Raw genomic sequence first — 18,653 nt, 5'->3', positions numbered from 1 at the left:
TTTAAATGTGGGCTTAACTAGGAAGTTCAGGTTAAAATCTTGGTGTACCCTCGTTGGGCTCGGGTCGTTGAAATAAAGATGGGCCGGGTCACTTTTTGAGAAGATCCAGGCCCACTTTTATGTGTTTGGATTACTTCGTTGATTTTCTTACGCAAGAGAAAATGTTTCTTTTGTAGCGTACCATTTTATGAATTTTATTTATATTAATTAAGGGTTGTGCAAATATATATTTATGGTTCATACAGTAAAACTATCATCCAAAGTTTCTAAAATTTAAATTGTGGTTAAATTTGTGTTTCAAGTTGATATCTAGATCATGATTTAAAAAGTTCATAAATTGCAGGACAAATAAAAATGGATAATTGATAGCATTTATTGTGACATACTTATATTAAAGATTGATCGACTTAATGAGAAATCAAGAAAAAACTTATCATAAATGAAAAATCTAAGAATAAGATCGACAATTAGAAATTTAATAGCTTAGTTGATTAATTAACACGTAAAAATTTGATTTCTCACCTTGTAATTCCCAATTGTTAAAAAAATTATAATAATTGGGAATTATTTAATTGAAATCCAAGTAGAGAAGGAAACTACCAATTTAACTAATGTTTTTTTTTATAAAAATAAATAAATATTCTAAGCGGATAAATAGAAAATGTTGTTTGTTTATTTAGGGCATAGTAAAATGAGAAATAGCAGAAAGGGGAGAATTGTCAATTGAAAAAGAAAAAGAGATAGAAATTTCTTCACTCGTCGGTAGCCATTAAGAGCCACAGATCCGATCTTATTTTTCTCTTCCCTCTCTATTCAACACTCTAAATCTCTTCACTAAGTGAAAGGTAATCTGTATTTTCAATGTTAATCTAACCCTAAATGTTTATGTGATTTTTGTTTTAGATCTGATTCTTATCATTGTTTGTAACATATAGATTCTTGTTTATTCATGGGTGGGTGATCATAGCTATGTGCATCTTTAAGATTAGAAGAACTAAAATGAGTTATTTGAGATAACAATTTGCAGCTCGGTTCTATTTGACCAAATGGGTTTGATTTTAGGGTACCGATGGATGATTATAAGGTGTTGACTGGATGAATTTTGAAGGGGTGGGTCGGTTCAATCCGAATTTGTCAAAGTTTGCTTTGGTTCAAAAATGGGTGTCATAGTCTGGAAATCTTTAAGATTAGGAGAAATAAATTGTGGTAAGACTTATTTTCGTTGCGTGATTTGGAGTGTTTACGTCTACTGCTGGGTTCCATTGGACCAAAATGAGCTTGACTTTTAGGGCATTAATGGAGGATTTTAGGTTGTTAAATTGATGTATTATGATGGGTTATAGTACAAAGCATTGAAATGAAAAATCACTTTTCCATTTATTTTGTTTTCTTTTAATTCTAGGTACATAGTTGACTTGCTAAAAAATTAGTTTATTGTATGAATCATTTAAATTATGAGTATCCTACGCCCATTTATTTTGTTTTCTTTTAATTGTAGCTACATAGTTGACTTGCTAAAAATATAGTTTATTGTATGATACAGTTGAATTATATCTTATATTGGGAGGACTTGTATAATTTCTTTTTTTCCCTCAAAGAAATTGAACCAGCTGGAGGACTACTAGCTGAAGTTGAACCAGCTTCTTCATGGAGTTTGTTTTAAATCTTAAATAAGTGCATCACTCACTCAATCTTGCCTAATTTGAGAGGATATCGATGATGTTGTATCTGAGATTGCAAACTTCTTTTTTGTTCTAGCCTTATTTGCGATAAAGTTTTGGTTGCTCTAGTTGATTTTTTTTAAGGTCTGATAGTTGTGTGCTTTTTAATGAATTCTTGGAGGGTGTTGTAACTTACTGGTAATAAGAAGGTGGTATTGTCATTCATTTGTCAATGATTGATATTATGTTGGGTGGTCTAAGCAATCAGTTTTTTCACTAGTGTTAATCTCCTCATGATCTAAGCATTAGTAGAATCTAAAGTCCTAATTCTTCTATTTCTTAACTTGAGCAAGTAATGTACTCAGTTGACAATGTCTTCCTTGTGTTGATCTTATTACATTTATGTGGCACTTCTAGGATTGTGAAGTTGAGTTTCTATGGAGGGTGTTGGAGGTGATGGTGCCTCAGCGGCTACAGCATTGAACCAGCGGAGGCATGAACTTTCGAAACTTTTCCAATACTATTTAGATAAAACTACTCCTCATTCTACATATAGGTGGATTGGAACTTTTGTCTTAGCATTGCTTTATGCTCTGCGGGTTTATTATGTTCAAGGATTCTATGTTGTTACCTATGGCTTGGGCATCTACATTCTTAATTTGCTGATTGGTTTCCTGTCACCTCTTGTTGACCCTGAGCTGGAACCTTCGGATGGACCTATGTTGCCAACTAAAGGTTCAGATGAATTCAAGCCTTTCATACGTCGCCTCCCAGAGTTCAAGTTCTGGTAATAATTCCTGCTTTATGGTTTTTGCATTGCTTAATTCTCGGAGAAAGGGTTTGTCACCTGTACATTATATATTATCTTGTATCAGAATTGCCTCAGTTTGCCTTGTCTCATAGTCAAATGTTTGCATTGGGCTTAGCTCTCTTGGTAAACTTTGGAAGTAGGAATTGATGCAGTAGAACCTCCTTGCTGTGTATACTTGAAATCTGGACGAATTTTCTAAGCTAATTTACTTTTTGTCATATATAACAGTCACTCCTATACTTATGTTGCCCATTCTAATGTTTAATATTTGGCTTGGCTGCGCTAACATTAACTTTATATCTTGAACCAGCTGCATGACCATAGATTCAGCTATTTCTAAATGTTGCCTAGAATATTCAGCATTAAGTACTTAGCTAACATTGAGACTAAAAAAAGGAAGTTGTACCTCGTTAAAATATGTTATGGTTCTGTTTACAGGAACCTTTTCCTTTTCTTGACTTGTTACACAAGATCTTACTCCAAAGATCTCATAAATCATAGCAACTAAGATGCATTTGACCTGCACAGATGGACTTGGATATTATGTTCAATTTTCACTTCATAAGTTGCATTGGCTTATGTGATCCCTGATGGATCTGTCCCATAAGAGTTTTGGGTCCTTCAGGAATTGGGAGGTTGCCAAATTGGTTACTGACACCCTTTCAAAGAAATATTTACCCAATGCTCTGACAGCCTGACATCTGTTTTTTCCTTTTGGTTCTTGCTTGTTTTGTAATCTTTTCTGATTACTTTGATTTCTTCTGTCCCATGGACCTTTACAGGGTCTTCCACCACCTCAAAATTAGCACGTTGGATCATTTATTTCCTTGTCTACATGAATTTATTGTTGTGAAACACTGCTGTATTTTTGCATGATTTGCATTTAAGATCTTGTGCTGGCTAATGTTTTGCCTGTGAGAAACAGGAATTGAACAAAGGTGGAAGATTTCTTTTTCTTTTAGTAGGGCGTTGCCAGACAGGCCTGATTAGAGCGGAATGGATATAAAATATTCATATAGCCAATCCCTGTCAGTCTTAAGAAAATAGCAACGCCAACCAGTTTGGATTGAGGTAGTTGATTGATAGTGTTAATGCCAGAAAGCTAATTCAATGCAGTGCTATGCTTAAGTGACTAAGTTGGGTGTGAAGTTGCCCTGTATCTTTTGTTATATAGTTGGCATAGCATAAGAGAGTTTTTATGCATGTTTTAGGCATTTAAATACTTTCTTGAACCTGGTTAAAGAAAAGTAATTTTTTGAACCTTTTGGTTGTAGCAGCAATATTTATTATTTATCTCTTTCTTTTGCCCCCCATCTTTCTTTCAGGTATGCCATAACAAAGGCTTTCTGTGTGGCATTTGTCATGACTTTCTTCTCCCTATTTGATGTTCCTGTGTTCTGGCCTATATTGTTGTGCTACTGGATTGTTCTGTTCGTCCTTACCATGAGGCGACAAATTACACACATGATTAAATACAGATACATTCCTTTCAACCTTGGAAAGCAGGTAATCTCAATAGCTATTGAGTAGTTTTATATCTCAAATAGTACATTATCTGCTGGTGTAGGGAATTTTAGGTTACTATCTCATTTTGAGATGTTTAACATGATTTTTTCTTTTGTTATTGCAACAGAAATATTCCGGGAAAAGGCCATCAGCAAGTGGCAGCAGCTCAAGAGCCGACTGAGCTTTTGGCAGATTTGACCAAACGGAGAAAGTGTAGTAGGAAAAAACAGAAAACAAGATGGATTGCTGCATATTTTAGTTAAAATGTGATTTGTACTTGCATTAATCTCTGACACGAAAAACGGGGAAACAAATGTAGTAGTTTGTTAGCGTTCTTTAATTGTTTTCTTTTCCAGTTTTCTGATCATCTCTGGTAGTCATATAAATCTAATTTTGGGACGTATAGAGCCAGAGTTATTGCATTGTTTGTGAAAGAAGCTTCGTATATGGAGGTTGGAGCAGGGTCTTTTGTAGTTACTGGCAGTGAATTTTCATTTGCATATGAAATTTACACCCTTTCAACAACATTACCTTGTGTAGTATAATTTTGCAAGTTGGGTTTTGGAGGGTATAGTGCATGTAGATCTTATAAAGGTAGAGGTGGTTTTTGATGGATCCTTGGCTCTAGGAAAAGCAAAACAAGACAGTCTGGAAAAAGAAATGAAGGAAGCCATGATAACATATTATAGAAAGCATGATTAAGCAATTTGAAGAAAAAGAAACAATATATATAATAAAATAATATGATAAACAAAAGTATAAGAAATGCACAACGATAGAAATGGAAGGACAAGAAAATATAAAGAGGAATACTACGACGACTAGTATACAAGTCCAAGATGCAATTGTGATCAATTCAGCTATTAAGATTCCTCATGTGCTACTAATATTCTCATATGCAGTATTAAAAGGGGAAAATATTTTGTGAAATGGGTTCATTGCTGATGTTTCTCTTGTTGAGGCATTCCAAGTAAAGTTGAGTTCGATTATATGAATTGTGTTAATGTTGTTTCATTTAAGCTCATGCAACTCCGGTGTGCTCTTTCTCCGGCTCAGCCTGAAGGGGTTTTTTTTCTTCTTCTTCTTTTCTTTTGCAAAGTCAGAATATGAACTGCTGTTTCAAGCCAAACCTCTATATCAGAATAGAATCCTTCTTAGTGTCTCGAGAAAAAAGACGATGAAAAGAAAAGTAAAACACAAGAAAGACTTCAGAGATTGTTAAAATGACAACATAAACGGTGCAATCCCACAAGTGGTGTATACGCAACCTTGTGAAGGTAGATATACTTCATAGATTGTTAAAAAAAAGAAGTTACATGAAACATAGGAGATATTGCAAAAGAGAAGTTAAAATCTGGGTAAGCGAAAGGTTTCTTTTCAATAAAATCCGCCCAGAGAAGTAATCCAATACAAGAACCTTATACCCGTCAAAACTCCAACGGAAATTATCCTATGTATTTGTCAACATGCCATTCTATTTTTTCTGATATATATGTATAATGTGTTACAGTATGACATGGGTTCATATTTAATACGAGTATCTCCTATAATCGATCAGTAGGACTCAAACTATTAGCTATAAACCATAGCATGTTACAAAATGTGTGGCAGAATGAAACTATTTCGCCAAGCTTACTCTGAGTCTCCAGAAGTTAAGCTTGCTCTCTGAACTTCTTGTAAATATCACCTTTATAGAACTTTCTTGTTCTAAGCACCAAAATGTATGATACAATGCACCCTACAAAACTTGCTGCAGCAATTATCAGAAAAGAAGACCTGTAACACTCGATACCGATGCATGTTAAATGATCCCCTGGCTTCCTGAAAAGTCCCAAAGCTGCCATTTGCCTCAAAGCTTCCTTGTCATAAAAATGACCAACCAATCTAACATTGAATACATAAGCTCCAATTGGGCTGGCTGCTCCGCCAAAGTTGAGCAGTGTAGCATAGTGTTTTAGGCCAAAAAGTTCTGATATGATGGAAAATATCAAAGGTGCCATAGCTCCAAAGCAAAACCCAAGAATAGCCAATGCAACATCAAGAACACTTGGCACACCCATTGCTATAAGAATATGACCAAAGCAAGATAAAAGGAGCACAAAAGTAAGCATCAACGGACGAGGTACTTTATACTTTGTCAAGAAAATCTCAGAGACAAAGCCAGAGACTACTCTTCCAAGATAACCCCATATACTCACTAGTGAAGTAAACGTTGCAATACTCGTGTTAGGATATCCTAACGCCTTACCAATTTGACCTATGTTATCAATAGCAGTCAACGTACCACCAGCTCCAAAGATAGTAGTAATAAACAAAATCAACATGTCAATGCTCAAAAGTGCTTGCAAAATCGTATAATCTTCACCTCTCTCTGGTGGCTTAAACACGTTCTTGAACCATAAAGCTTCTTTCCCCTGACTTCTCGAAGGTAACTTCCCTTGCTCCAGTCCTTTCAATGGCGTAAAATCATCTAAAACTTGTTTCCTATTCTTCCCAATTCTCAATTCTTCTCTGATTACAACCACTATAGGTGCAAACAACAAAAGCAACATGACACAAGAACTCAATCTATATTCAACTAAAGTGAAAGCTACCCTATTTTGCAAAATGGTGACCATTAACAGAAATCCAGCAAGACCAAGTGATATATAAAGAAGCTGATAAAAAATATTCACCTCATTTTCTTGACGATTAACGCCTTTCATAACCCTAACATACTTGAGCAAAGTACAACAAACAAATGGTGGAAGCCAAGCAATTAACAACACTAAAGATTTCCCATTATTCCCATAAATAGCATGAAACAACTGTGTTATAATTGCACCACTTAAACCAACAAAACCCTTTAACAATCCAATCACAATTCCCCTGCTTTCAGGGAAATTCTTAACACAAGTTACTAAAGCACCAGTATTAGTAAAAGTTTGAGAATTTGCACCAATCATTAAACATAAACACATTTGCCAAACCTGGGGTTTGACTAATTCATCACCGTTGACTGCTAACCATAAGTAAATGTACCCAGAAAAATTCATCAATGACCCAATTAGAAGAACAACCCATGGTGGGCAAACTTCATTGATTAAACCAGCGATGATTCCTACATTGGCACCAACATCCTTAAAGAAAGATAACAGATTTAAGGTTGTTTGATCATAACCCAATGAAGATTTGACATGTTGTGAGTAAAGACCAAATAAGTAAGTGCCACCAGAAACAGACAAGATCAAGATTGAAGCGAAAACAGTGAACCATCGGCCATTGAAGAAAGGGGTTGGGGTTTTACCCAAATTTCTCAAACTGAAATCTGCCGTCATCAGTTTTCACTTTGAAGACTCCGTCAGATCGGCCAAGTTTCGATCTGTAAACACCAGCCGTTTTGGTCAATGGCTTTGAAGTTTCCATTTTCATGGGAAATAGTTTATAAATTGGTTAAGGAAAAAAAGTAATAGAAAAGTCGGACTCATTTGGTACGTGGGATGAGATAGTAAAGAATAACTCATAAAATTATTTTATCTCATTTAATAATTTTATTACTATGACGGGATAAAATAATTTTGAAATTAGTTAATATTTATAATCAAATATCGAATAAAATTGATCTCAAATTCTATCCAAGATTAAGTATATTTATTACTTTCTCAATACGTATCTTTTTCCCCATATTTTTGGGGATTAAAATTAATAACTTACTATTGTTAAAGTTTTCCAAACTTGGTTGAGGGAATGTATTATTCCCTCTTTATATGACGTTGAGTAATTTGTTCAACCAAAAAAGGATCTAATATTCACATATCAGATTATGTTTGGCATAAAGGAAAAGGTATGGAGAAAAATAAGTAATTTTAAAAAAATATTTGGCAAGTAGATATTTTTTTATTATATGTGATTTAATATAAGATATTATAGGATTGAATGTGAAGGGTGAAAAGTAAGAGTTCAGCGAAATGCAGGGTGGAATGATTAAAAGGTGAAAATTGAAGGCGTTCGATAGATAAACGACAACGAATTTAAAATACTATTTATAAAATTTTATTTTTCTTTCTTCATTTTTAACAAACTTATTTTACTAAAGAAAAATATCTTAATAAACTAAATATAAAAAAGTACAAAATATTTTCTGAAATAATTTTTCTCCCCTCTAATCAATATAAATTTGTCCATATATAGTTCGTAGCATCTACTTCTACTGATGGTCCAATTTCAAAATTAGGGTGGGCAACTTTCACAAAAATTATAAGTAGATTGTATGTTGGACATAATCGATATGTACTTTATTTTCATTATTTACATTTTGTGTTGACAAAAATATAGTGAGCATTTGGAATTATAATTATTATATGATGCAATAAACATGTCAGTAAACGGAATTAACTCTTTTTGTTTTGGTTCTTATCCTCGCTGTAATAGATAATATTTAGGTAAATAAATTGACATTTTTGATTAAGATAAAGATCATTTACCAAACCAAAATGGATAAACTTTTAATGAAAAGTAATCCCATTTTAGCATGTACTTGTTTTTTTTTTCTTTCTATATCATGTAATTTATCTTATTTCTATTAAAAATTATTTTAATGAAAAGTAATCCCAGGTGTAGGATGAGCTGTAAAAGAAAATTTGAGGCTAGTAGCCTAATTACGTTACGAAATATAACGGCTATATTTCTTCGAATTTGAAATAGACGTCCCTTTAAAGTCCATCACAGCTCTTCACTCATTTAACCCCAAATTCTTCACTCCACAATTCTCATTTTCTCTGCAAATTCACATACAGAGTAAGCGAAATCGTCTCAACAATTCTTCAAGGTACCCTTCTTTTTTCCATCCTGTAATCTTTTATGGTTTTAATTTCTATTAATTTTCTTGCTCTGTTGATTCTTTTAAGTAGATTTTAAGGCTGAGTTCAGGGCTTGTTATCTGTTGAGTATTGCAATGAATCTTTAGGAATTTCTTATAATTTTGAATTGTTTCAAGATTTGGGGGCATGATTTGATGTCTTTTTCGTTTTTCTCTATCTGAGTTCTTGAGGAATCATATAGCCGATCACAAATGTTGCTTAATGGAGTACTTGTTATAGTTTTTGTTTTCTTGGGAAATTTTGTTACTGAAAATTAGCAATAAAGAAATCACAAGTTTGGGAATTTTTTTACATGATTTCATGAATTGAACAGAATTTGATGTGTCTCTCTGTTTTCTCTATCTGGATGTTTGCAGAATTGTCGTAAAGATGAATGACCTGATGACGAAATCATTCTTAAGTTATGTGGAATTGAAGAAGCAGGCAATGATGGATCTTGAAGCAGGGCCTGATATTGAGATGGGTCAACTCGACCCGACTGATGAAAGAAACCTCTCAAAGTTCTTTGAAGAAGTTGCTGTAATTAAGTCTGATATGGAAGAAATTAACAATCTTCTTGTCAATCTTCAAGACCTTAATCTAAAAACCAAATCAGCCCCAAGTGCCAAAATTCTTCAAGGACTTAGAGATCAGATTAACTCTGACATTATTACTGTTCTTAGGAAGGCAAAAATCATCAAAACAAGACTTGAATTGCTTGATAAATCCAATCTTGACAATCGTGGCGTGTCAGCAGCGTATAAAGAGGGAAGCCCGGTTGATCGAACTAGGATTTCAGTGACTAATGGTTTGAGAATTAAACTGAGGGATATGATGAATGATTTTCAGTGCTTAAGGGAAAACATTGTAGCAGAACACAAAGAAGGCTTAAGGAAACAGTATAGTAATGCTAACGGGAAGGAACCGAGTGAGGAGGCGATTGAAAAGATGATGGAAGAAAGGGTTTTTGAGGGTAGAGTAGAAAAGGGGGTGGTGGAGAACCAGGATAGGGATGAAGCTGTGAAAGAGATACAGAAAAGCTTGGTTGAGCTGCACCAAGTGTTTCTTGATATGGCTGTTATGGTTGAGACACAAGGTGATCAAATGAACAATATTGAGCAAAATGTGGTTAATGCTGGTGGATATGTGAATGGTGGGATGAAGGAGTTAGATCGTGCTAATCGAATGAAGAGGACGAGGACTTGGGCTTGTTGGATTGGCGCGTTGGTGCTGGTTTTCTTGTTGATATGCCTTATTGCAATTCTATTTTGAATTCAGGGTGAGAAAAAAGGCTTTGGGGTTCTCTCTCTATCACTTTTGCTTCTTTTTGTTCTGTTTCTTCTTTTCAGTATGTACATCATGCTTCTGTTTCTTCTCTGATGGCGATGTACAGAGATCTCTTTTCTCTTATAGACATAATAGGGCTACGTGATGAATTTATGCTCATCAACTGCTTGTATGTAAAATAGATTGAAAATGATACATCACTTTTGGAGATTAGAATATATTGAATTTGATCAAGATAATAATGTTTTTGCAGTCCTTTATTTTCTCTGCTACCCCTTATATTTTGTATTCTGTTATGTCATTGATTTTATTTCCTTATTATTAAGTACAGCAAAAGCATTGTTAAGGAATTTTGTGATCCATTCTTTCCTAAGGATTATGGACAAAGATCTAAGATACTTTCAGTTCTGATGATTTTGTTGGAGAACCAAGTAAATAATATTTCTTTACTATGAACATTAGTTCCTTTTTCATTTTACGATAGGATAAAGTTTTGTGAGTTCGTTATTATAGTGAGGCAAGGCATGACAAAAAAGTACTAAGTTTTACCGAATCGTGTTAGCTATACTGTACTCTAGCTCCGCGTCTTAAGTTTGAGTACAACCACTAATGAAGTGAGGAATCTTGGATTATATTTTTTGGTTTGGTTTCCCACCTGGTGTCATTGGGGATCAAATAAATCAGAATTTGCGTTGGAAAGTTTCACAGTGATGACTAAAACACTTTATAATAAAGACGACTTGTACCAGCCAGCAAGGTCGTACACGAGACCTCTGGAGGTCCTTTTCACTCGGTCCACAACCTTTGTTGGTGGAATCTTGAATTATATGCCTTAATATACTGAGGTAAATGCTGAATCTACATTTGTAGAGGTCCCTAATTAAGTTGTTTTGCACCTTCAAAATGGTGAGGTAGGGTACTTATCACTGTGTCATGGACTGCAGTTTTTTGGATTTGTATATAAAAATATACTTTTTTTATTGAAAATTTTGTACATAATTTAGTATATATGTTGAAGAAAAATCCAGCCACATAGCATTATTTTCCTCAAAATGGGAAATATATTTGTAGTAACAAAGCCAATTTTGCACTTTGTAATGAAATCTATCCAAATTGGTGGAGATAGAACCTGGAACTACCTTGCATTTTTGGGTTCAACTAAACCTGCTGTTTTATTTCTTCATGGATTTATTGCCAATGGAATTTTCACTTAGTACTCTCCTTGAGTTCAGATTTCGCTGTCTACGTCCCTGACATACTTTTTCTTCGGAGACTCCTTCACCATTCGTCCTGAACGGTCAACGAGCTTTCAGGTATTGAATTGTACAACCATATCATCTAATCATATCATGTTTAACAAGTTTTGACTTTCATTTTTCGAACTCACTAAATGTAATTTTCTGGAAAAATAATTACAATCGCTAGTCAAATATACAAAAGTTGTCGGCTATTATTTTGGGTGACAACTACTTACTCTTTTTTTTCATGAGAAAAATAGGCAGGAATGTTTGGCAAAGGGTATGATGAAATTGGGTGTGGAAAAGTTTAATTTGGTTGAATTTTGCTATGGAGTTTAAGGTGGCCCATACCCTTACATGGTCATTTCAAGCGGAGTTAATTGCAAAGCAGGTTATGTTTGCAAATCCAAAGGAGAAAGAGGAACTTGTTGAAGCTCTAGTGATCAGAGAGTGACAAAAGACGCCATTATTAACCCTAATTACTCCCAGGTTTGTTCAACATTTTAACAAATCTGATTATTCTTTTCTATATATTTTACACAGAGGATTTATATTTTATGTGAAGAGGATGACAAGATTTTTACCAAGCCGATTACTGATGACATGAAAGAGTTAGTCATTTTTCCTGAAAATGATTTCGAAACTCATAAATATCAAATCTGATGTGGTTTTTTCTAGTACAATGATTGCAGGAAGTTCGGAGAGATTGCGATACTGGAATATATACCTGGAAGGTGCAGGACATCTAGTTCAAATGGAGCGATCATTTTCTTACAATCAACGTCTCAAAAAAATTCTTTCCTCAACTGATGCAAATATGTGATGAAGCTGCATTTTTATAATAAATAGGGATAATGGTCTGAAAAATACCCAACTTTGGTTGGATTTGCTGTTGCGATACTAAAATTTCATGAGGACCTATTATCTCCCTAGACTATTTAATACCGTATTTTTTACCCCTAAACTATTTAATAGTGTATTTTAAAGGTATATGTGCCCACGTGGACACATTACTTTCTATAATTTTGCATTTTTTTTATGTCCACGTGGGCAAATATATATGTTTAAAATACGATATTAAATAGTCTAGGGAGGTAATAGGTCCTCATGAAAGTTTAGTATCACAACAGCAAATCCGACCAAAGTTGGGTATTTTTCAAACTCTTATCCCTAATAAATATCGCCTAAGAAATTTTAGTATGATGTTGTATTTTTATATAATAAATGTCACCAGAAAAATTGTAGTAGTTCAACTGGTTAGCTACCTCAACTTTCTGATGGGAAAGACAAGCACAAAATAAATGTCCACGACAGGGTAATAGCAGAAGAAAATCCAAGTCAAAACTTTTCCTTCCATTTGAACCAAGAGAAGACAAAATAATGCAAGAATAAACACTGTTTGGGGCAGCAAACAATCAACCAAGCAAGCAACAATAAATAATCAACACAAGAGACACCAAATTTAACGTGGAAAACCTCTTCAATGTGAAGAGTAAAAACCACAAGGCCAAAGTTCCACTAAAATCAACAAGAGTTACAAAAGTGTTCTCCAAAATGGTCACCAACGAAGTGTCAAACAATGGGCGTGTACAGTTACAAGATAGCACCAAAAACTAGAGAAATAAAAGAAGCAAAAACACCAAACCCGCAACTATTGTTTACGAGCTAAAATCTGGAGCTACAAGACTCCAAATCACCCTCTCTCAGTTCCCAATCAAGGATCAAGTTGAAAGGAACAAGCTGTCCAAAAATCAGCTTAATCGGATAAGAAAAACGAAGCGGGAATCGCAATTTGAAATTGGCTGCTAGGGCTTGTGCGAAAATCTGCACTCTCTCACTTTTCTCTCTATATGCTGCTCTCAAACTCTTGTGATTCTTTTCAAATATGACCTAAAAGAAAGTCTTACATATGCACCATAATATCAGGCTTATGGACAAAAGTAGATTAGTCAAATTTGGGCTAAATATATTCACAAAGGAAATGAAGGAAGACCCAAAACCTTGAATTTTCATTTATCCACATAGAAAGAGAAAAAGGTCCAAAACCCAGCACTTTCATCATATTGCAAGGGGTTCGATTTCCTGTCTTGTTATCCGTTTTCCCTTTTACAATCCCCAATTGTTATTATTATTACTCCATTATTGTTATTGTTATTAACAACAGTAAAATCCCTCATCAAATCTGGTGAATTCTCAACTGAAATTTATAACCATTCAACATTTAATACAATAGATAATGATATTTAAATTGTGAATATACTCTAACACAATCTCAATAAATTACTAATATAAAAATTAATTAATGGCTGTAAATTAAAATAATTTCAATTTCAATTTTCTCCAGTAGGAGTAATAATATTTGCTGAGCCTGATCTCTTGAAATGGGTCGGGGCGAGCCTTAACCAACTTCGCCCACCGATCATATTCTTGGTAAGAAATGGTGCAGCGTCCTCGTTAGATAGGCTACGTGACCAGCCCACCCTCTTTGATCTATTAGCACCTGCTCCGTAACACTTGTATTCTCCATAGTATGAAGTGCTGCCACAAACAAATTATAACCGTCAAATACAAAGATAGATTCAGAATTTTAAGATAATGCGGTTTGAACTTGAAGTCATAGGCCTTTTTGCTTATTGATCATTGAAATAAAATTATTTATTTATTTATTCAGATACAATTGCAATATTAATTTATCTCAAAGTGAATACAAATGTTTACCTTTGCTTGGTAGAATCACCCCAGTCATTCCATCCCTCTGGCTGTATGATATTAGCCATAAATGTGTAGGCAAAAACCACCCTAGAATATGAACCCCATGGTCTTCCTAGTGAAGTGTTCCCTCCAGTACCTGTTATCTTGCAACCTAAAAATGTAAATCCTGAATTTTCTAAAGGTGACTCTCTGCCTTGAGCTGTGATTGCCCCTGCTGCAACTGAATGAATATGGCACCTCTGCCAAAATTTGCAAATACATTACTACTACAAAAATATAATTTACTTTGAACTTATTGATACACTAATACAAATGAGTTTAAGTTGTATGCACTGACAATGATCATCAAAGATATTTACACAATCAGATCATTTCTTCTAACTAATATGTTAAATTAACATGTTACGCTACATTGATAATATAATTTTTTATATATAGTTAAACCCTATCATTTAAATATAATTATAATTGTTGAATTATGAGAACTTACTTCATAGAGAGAAGCTGCACTTCCGAAAATAAAATCAACGGCCCCTTCAATGTAACAATTGTTGTAATAATGCCTACCAGCATCGTCTAACAATGTATCTTGATACGATTGAATTCTACAACCATAGAATGCACCTCTATCTCCTTTAACCTTTAGTGCCACAGCTTTGCCACTCGTTCCGAATAAATTCTACACATGAAACGTCAAAATCAGACAAATAAATTAAAACGAAATGATCTATATATAGTGAGCATTAAATTATTTACCTGAATTGTCAAATATCTTGCAACAAAATCGGAAGCTAATACAGTGAGAGTAGGAGATTCAGTTATATCTCCACCGTCACTAGATGTAATTATTGTGTTAGAAGCCTCTGTTCCACTCAACGTGATGAATGGCTTATCAGCAGGCACTATAATCTTCTCTCTGATAAATCCATGCAAAATAGATTTTTTAAAAAATTAATTAATTTTTATGTACACTGACATATAAAAGAATTGTTCACCTAATGATAATTAATGTCTAAATTGCACATAAAAAATGAAATTAATAACTTGAAAAATATCAAGGCCAGATTACCTATGTTGTAACAATTTTATGTTTATGCATTTTGAATTTTAGAAAAAACAATTTAGATTAATGTAACATCGTTTGTCTGGATATTTTTTTGGTTGCTAGATCGAGAACATATAGTATATATAACATAACATGAAAAATGATTTTAAGAAATCTTTGATCATTATAGTTAAATGTTATTATAGAGATGTCTCACCATAGTTATAAATCAATTTATAATTAATAGAAATACAAAATTTTGACTAAAGCAATTGGATTGTGCAGAACATCTAGGTTAAAAAATACAAGATAACCACGAACCTGTAAGTCCCTGGCTTAACCCAAATGAAGAATAATTCAGTATTATTCGATGGAACAGCATCAATAGCATCTTGAATTTTCTTGAAATCTCCATGACCTGATTGATCCACTCTAATTAGAATGGCCGTAGAAAAATTTGTACTAGAGTCGTTTGCAGCCATGACTAAATTACATGAAGCATTACAACAAATGAGTAGAATTAATATAAGATGAAATTGGATTATCAATGAAGTAGCATCCATGTGCAATTAATTTTTCAAGTAATTAAACAGCGGTCTCGATGGGGGTGAAGAGAATAAAGATAATAGTAAATTAATTAAGAAAAGTAAAGTTGATTAAAAAGCAGAAACATTGTTGAGCTTTATAAAGAAGGTTTCTTCCTTAATGAACGCCGGCAGCCGAGAATTAGTGTCAAAGGATTGGTGGCTTACTTTTTAATTTGCAGATTGATTAAGGTCTAAGTTGTTCACCATTCACGTTAACCATGGAATGCATGCATTCAATTCAACATTAGTGGAGTATAATATATATATAATCTTAATATAAACAACTTGGCGGAGAGGCTATTAGGTTTTGTAGAATAAATATTACTGTACATGTTATTGTTGTGTATATGGCTAGCTATTTTCATATTACATGGCATGGACTCACATTTAGGCCAGTCATGAGCTCGAGGAACACAAGGCAAAAATCCGCACCATGACACCACCACAACCAAAAGTTTGGGTGTGGTGTACGTGTGAGAATGACAGAGTCGAATTTAGGATTTCAACTTTATGATTTATGAATTTTATAATGATGATTTTAAGTAATAATAACTAGGTTTTAACTTTAATATTTGTACAAATTTAATGAATTTATTAATACAAATATATTATTTGAGCAAAATCTACTAGGTTCGCCTGAATCCACATAGGGGCCAAAGCACCTTGCCCCTACTACTCCCCAAACGTGTAAACAAGTTTGCGGGTCATTCTGCCTTGTAGTTTGCAACCAAACAAACAAGAAGAAATGGTTACAGACAGGGGCGAAGCCCAGCTTGTAGTAGTGGGGTTCATCCGATTCCCCTTCAGCGAAAACTTATAGTAGTACAATATATAGTTAAAATTATTTTCTAAGTATATATAGTAAATCTCCTTTAGCTACACTTATTCAGAGTTTGAACCCCCTTAGCGAAAATCCTACTTCCGCTAGTGATTGTAGAAAATTTAATTTATATGCGATAACGTTAGCTTTATTTGAGTAGTCGATTAAGAAGAAGAATGCTATTCGAAGTATTATTGATTGGTGAAGTCCATTTTACTCATCAATTTGATGGTTGAAACATTCCTTAGCTATATATAAATTGTGATATTCAATAAAACTGGTTAACCAATCTCCTGTGATGCCGGGCATGCAGAGTCTTCAATAGTAGTTACTAATATTTTACAATTTTAAAGTTGTTGGTAGAAGAATTATAAAGAGTACATAAGAGTTGGAGCAGAGATACTGGTATGGTTGTATGCGATAATACGGAACATTTTAATATCAACCAAATCAGCAGTACACGCCAACGTTTTACTTGTTTCTGAATCTACAAAGTGATGATATGCATGATGTAATTGCTTAATTATAAAGGCCGATAACTAGTTACATAAGTTTGCAAACAAAAAATCGCAGTCGTTTGTTCATGTAATTTGAAATTAATATCAAAATGGGTTTAAAAAGAGTAATTTAGATCGAACCGATCATTTTGTTCATCAATTTTTCCTTCTTTTTTTTAAAAAAAATAAAATGTTTTTTCTATTAATTGCCAATCAGAATTTTCACTTGTTGTGCATTCTTGTGACAACTTATTAGTAAATGTATTTTATTTTTAATTTATGAAATTTTTTAGATCATGATTACACTATTCTTTTGAAGAACATCGAAAATGTTAGACTACAAGCTAAAGTCTCGTGAGTAATTACAAATCCTAGATGATAGTCTAATGATTTTTATGTAAAATTGATAAATAAATATTAGAATCAAGTCTAATATAAACCGAAAGGATAATTTCTAAATATTTTATTTGCATTACTTCTAAAAATACAAAGAAAGTCTGAATGCGGCTCTAAAAAATAAAACATCATTGTAAATCAACATTTAATTGCACGAATTATCCTTTAAATACGTTTTGATATTTATTTTCAAATAAATTATTCTTTAATTTTTGTTTTTTTGAAATAAATTAGTCCTGGCTAGACATAAGTTTCTTAAAGACATAGGACATAACTTACAAAATATTATAATACAAAATTATAAACTTATGCTTAGTAAAAAGTGAATTAAAAGACCAACACAAATTAGCGTTGAGAAGTGTAAATGAGGCCTTTCCGGTACTTGAGATTGTTCCGGTCCAAACAGATAATGGGCTCTTCAATTAAAAGCCCATATTTTCAATATTAGCACCCGCAGCCATCTTCTATAAATCTTGAGGGAAACCCTAATTCTCACAACATCAGGGACTCTGTTTCAGCGCTCTCTCTTTAGCTTTCAGTTCAATGCAGGGTTTCATTTTTCTCTTTCTGTTTGTGTTATTTTTGTTGCATAATTTGATTAAGAAAGAGGTGCGATGATGAGGTTATTGAATAATCTCGTTAATCTGATAATAGCTGAGGAAAATCTCTCTATCCATTCTTAATCCACTGAGCACCTTCTCTTCTTTTAATTTCTTTTATTTTAGTTTTCCAGCAATCTAGGGATTTTTTTTTTCTCTTAAATTTCATTTTGTGTTTCTGTCTAGCAATTTGATATAATAAAAGGAGGGAGGTGTGATGATGAGGTTGTTGAATAATCTCGTTAATCTGATTATTGCTGACGACAATATCTCTATCCATTCTTAATCAACTGAGCACCTTCTCTCTTCTTTTTTTGCCTCTCTGTGTTGTGTAGAAACTTGAAAATTATTGCCAAGGTATGGTACATTATTTGAAAGTTTCCATACTGTAATTTTAGTATTTAGTTTCTAAAATATTATATCATTATCATACTAATTTAATTTAGTATATTAAGCTTTTGATTCAGTATATTGAAGTTTGATTTCTATTTTTTACATATGATAAGTCAACTTGGATTAATATCTAAATATTTAATAGAGTATTATGATTTCAACAATTAAAAAAAATCGTATTAACACATTATACACTTACAAATATATATTCAAAATAAAGTACAAACAATTTCTTTTTTTTAATTAATTTTTCAAATACATTT

The 18,653-nt window shown here is 33.3% G+C and overlaps 4 protein-coding genes across 5 annotated transcripts; 2 read left to right on the top strand and 2 right to left on the bottom strand.

Annotated features, from left to right (window-relative positions):
• The first annotated feature begins 690 nt into the window (after positions 1 to 690).
• LOC102590853 (protein RER1B) lies at positions 691 to 4,485 on the top strand. Of its 2 annotated transcripts, XM_006365055.2 has the most exons (4): positions 691 to 845; positions 2,079 to 2,448; positions 3,798 to 3,978; positions 4,106 to 4,466. In XM_006365055.2, the coding sequence occupies exons 2-4, from the start codon at positions 2,099 to 2,101 to the stop codon at positions 4,157 to 4,159; spliced, it is 585 nt and encodes a 194-aa protein (XP_006365117.1). In that variant the 5' UTR covers positions 691 to 845; positions 2,079 to 2,098; the 3' UTR covers positions 4,160 to 4,466. The 2 variants fall into 2 exon arrangements, with proteins under 2 accessions (XP_006365117.1, XP_015159777.1); XM_015304291.1 differs by lacking the exon at positions 691 to 845 and having other exon boundaries at positions 4,106 to 4,485.
• An 837-nt stretch (positions 4,486 to 5,322) lies between these two features.
• LOC102590503 (uncharacterized) lies at positions 5,323 to 7,413 on the bottom strand. Its single transcript, XM_015304294.1, has one exon. The coding sequence runs from the start codon at positions 7,293 to 7,295 to the stop codon at positions 5,631 to 5,633; it is 1,665 nt and encodes a 554-aa protein (XP_015159780.1). The 5' UTR covers positions 7,296 to 7,413; the 3' UTR covers positions 5,323 to 5,630.
• A 1,287-nt stretch (positions 7,414 to 8,700) lies between these two features.
• Positions 8,701 to 10,316, top strand: LOC102590179 (syntaxin-112-like). Its single transcript, XM_006365054.1, has 2 exons — positions 8,701 to 8,785; positions 9,194 to 10,316. The coding sequence occupies exon 2, from the start codon at positions 9,207 to 9,209 to the stop codon at positions 10,086 to 10,088; it is 882 nt and encodes a 293-aa protein (XP_006365116.1). The 5' UTR covers positions 8,701 to 8,785; positions 9,194 to 9,206; the 3' UTR covers positions 10,089 to 10,316.
• Positions 10,317 to 13,655: 3,339 nt separating this feature from the next.
• LOC102594758 (putative pectinesterase 11) lies at positions 13,656 to 15,692 on the bottom strand. The gene is made up of 5 exons (XM_006365068.2): positions 15,420 to 15,692; positions 14,810 to 14,969; positions 14,544 to 14,732; positions 14,060 to 14,292; positions 13,656 to 13,879 (listed from the first exon to the last, which is right to left on the bottom strand). The coding sequence occupies exons 1-5, from the start codon at positions 15,659 to 15,661 to the stop codon at positions 13,672 to 13,674; spliced, it is 1,032 nt and encodes a 343-aa protein (XP_006365130.2). The 5' UTR covers positions 15,662 to 15,692; the 3' UTR covers positions 13,656 to 13,671.
• Between the last annotated feature and the right edge of the window lie 2,961 nt (positions 15,693 to 18,653).

Source organism: Solanum tuberosum, unplaced genomic scaffold (genome assembly GCF_000226075.1).
Source record: "Solanum tuberosum cultivar DM 1-3 516 R44 unplaced genomic scaffold, SolTub_3.0 scf00531, whole genome shotgun sequence".
NCBI classification, from domain to species: Eukaryota; Viridiplantae; Streptophyta; class Magnoliopsida; order Solanales; family Solanaceae; genus Solanum; species Solanum tuberosum.
This window is presented reverse-complemented; position numbering and strand designations above follow the sequence as displayed.

Excerpts from the sequence above, each read along its gene's own strand:
- LOC102590853 (XM_015304291.1), top strand. The coding sequence starts at position 2,099 with ATGGAGGGTGTTGGAGGTGATGGTGCCTCAGCGGCTACAGCATTGAAC. Across the intron at positions 2,449-3,797 it reads CTCCCAGAGTTCAAGTTCTG|GTATGCCATAACAAAGGCTT; the intron begins GTAATAATTCCT and ends TCTTTCTTTCAG. Across the intron at positions 3,979-4,105 it reads CTTTCAACCTTGGAAAGCAG|AAATATTCCGGGAAAAGGCC; the intron begins GTAATCTCAATA and ends TTATTGCAACAG.
- LOC102590503 (XM_015304294.1), bottom strand. The coding sequence starts at position 7,295 with ATGACGGCAGATTTCAGTTTGAGAAATTTGGGTAAAACCCCAACCCCT.
- LOC102590179 (XM_006365054.1), top strand. The coding sequence starts at position 9,207 with ATGAATGACCTGATGACGAAATCATTCTTAAGTTATGTGGAATTGAAG.
- LOC102594758 (XM_006365068.2), bottom strand. The coding sequence starts at position 15,661 with ATGGATGCTACTTCATTGATAATCCAATTTCATCTTATATTAATTCTA. Across the intron at positions 14,970-15,419 it reads GTTAAGCCAGGGACTTACAG|AGAGAAGATTATAGTGCCTG; the intron begins GTTCGTGGTTAT and ends TGGATTTATCAG. Across the intron at positions 14,733-14,809 it reads CAAGATATTTGACAATTCAG|AATTTATTCGGAACGAGTGG; the intron begins GTAAATAATTTA and ends TTTCATGTGTAG.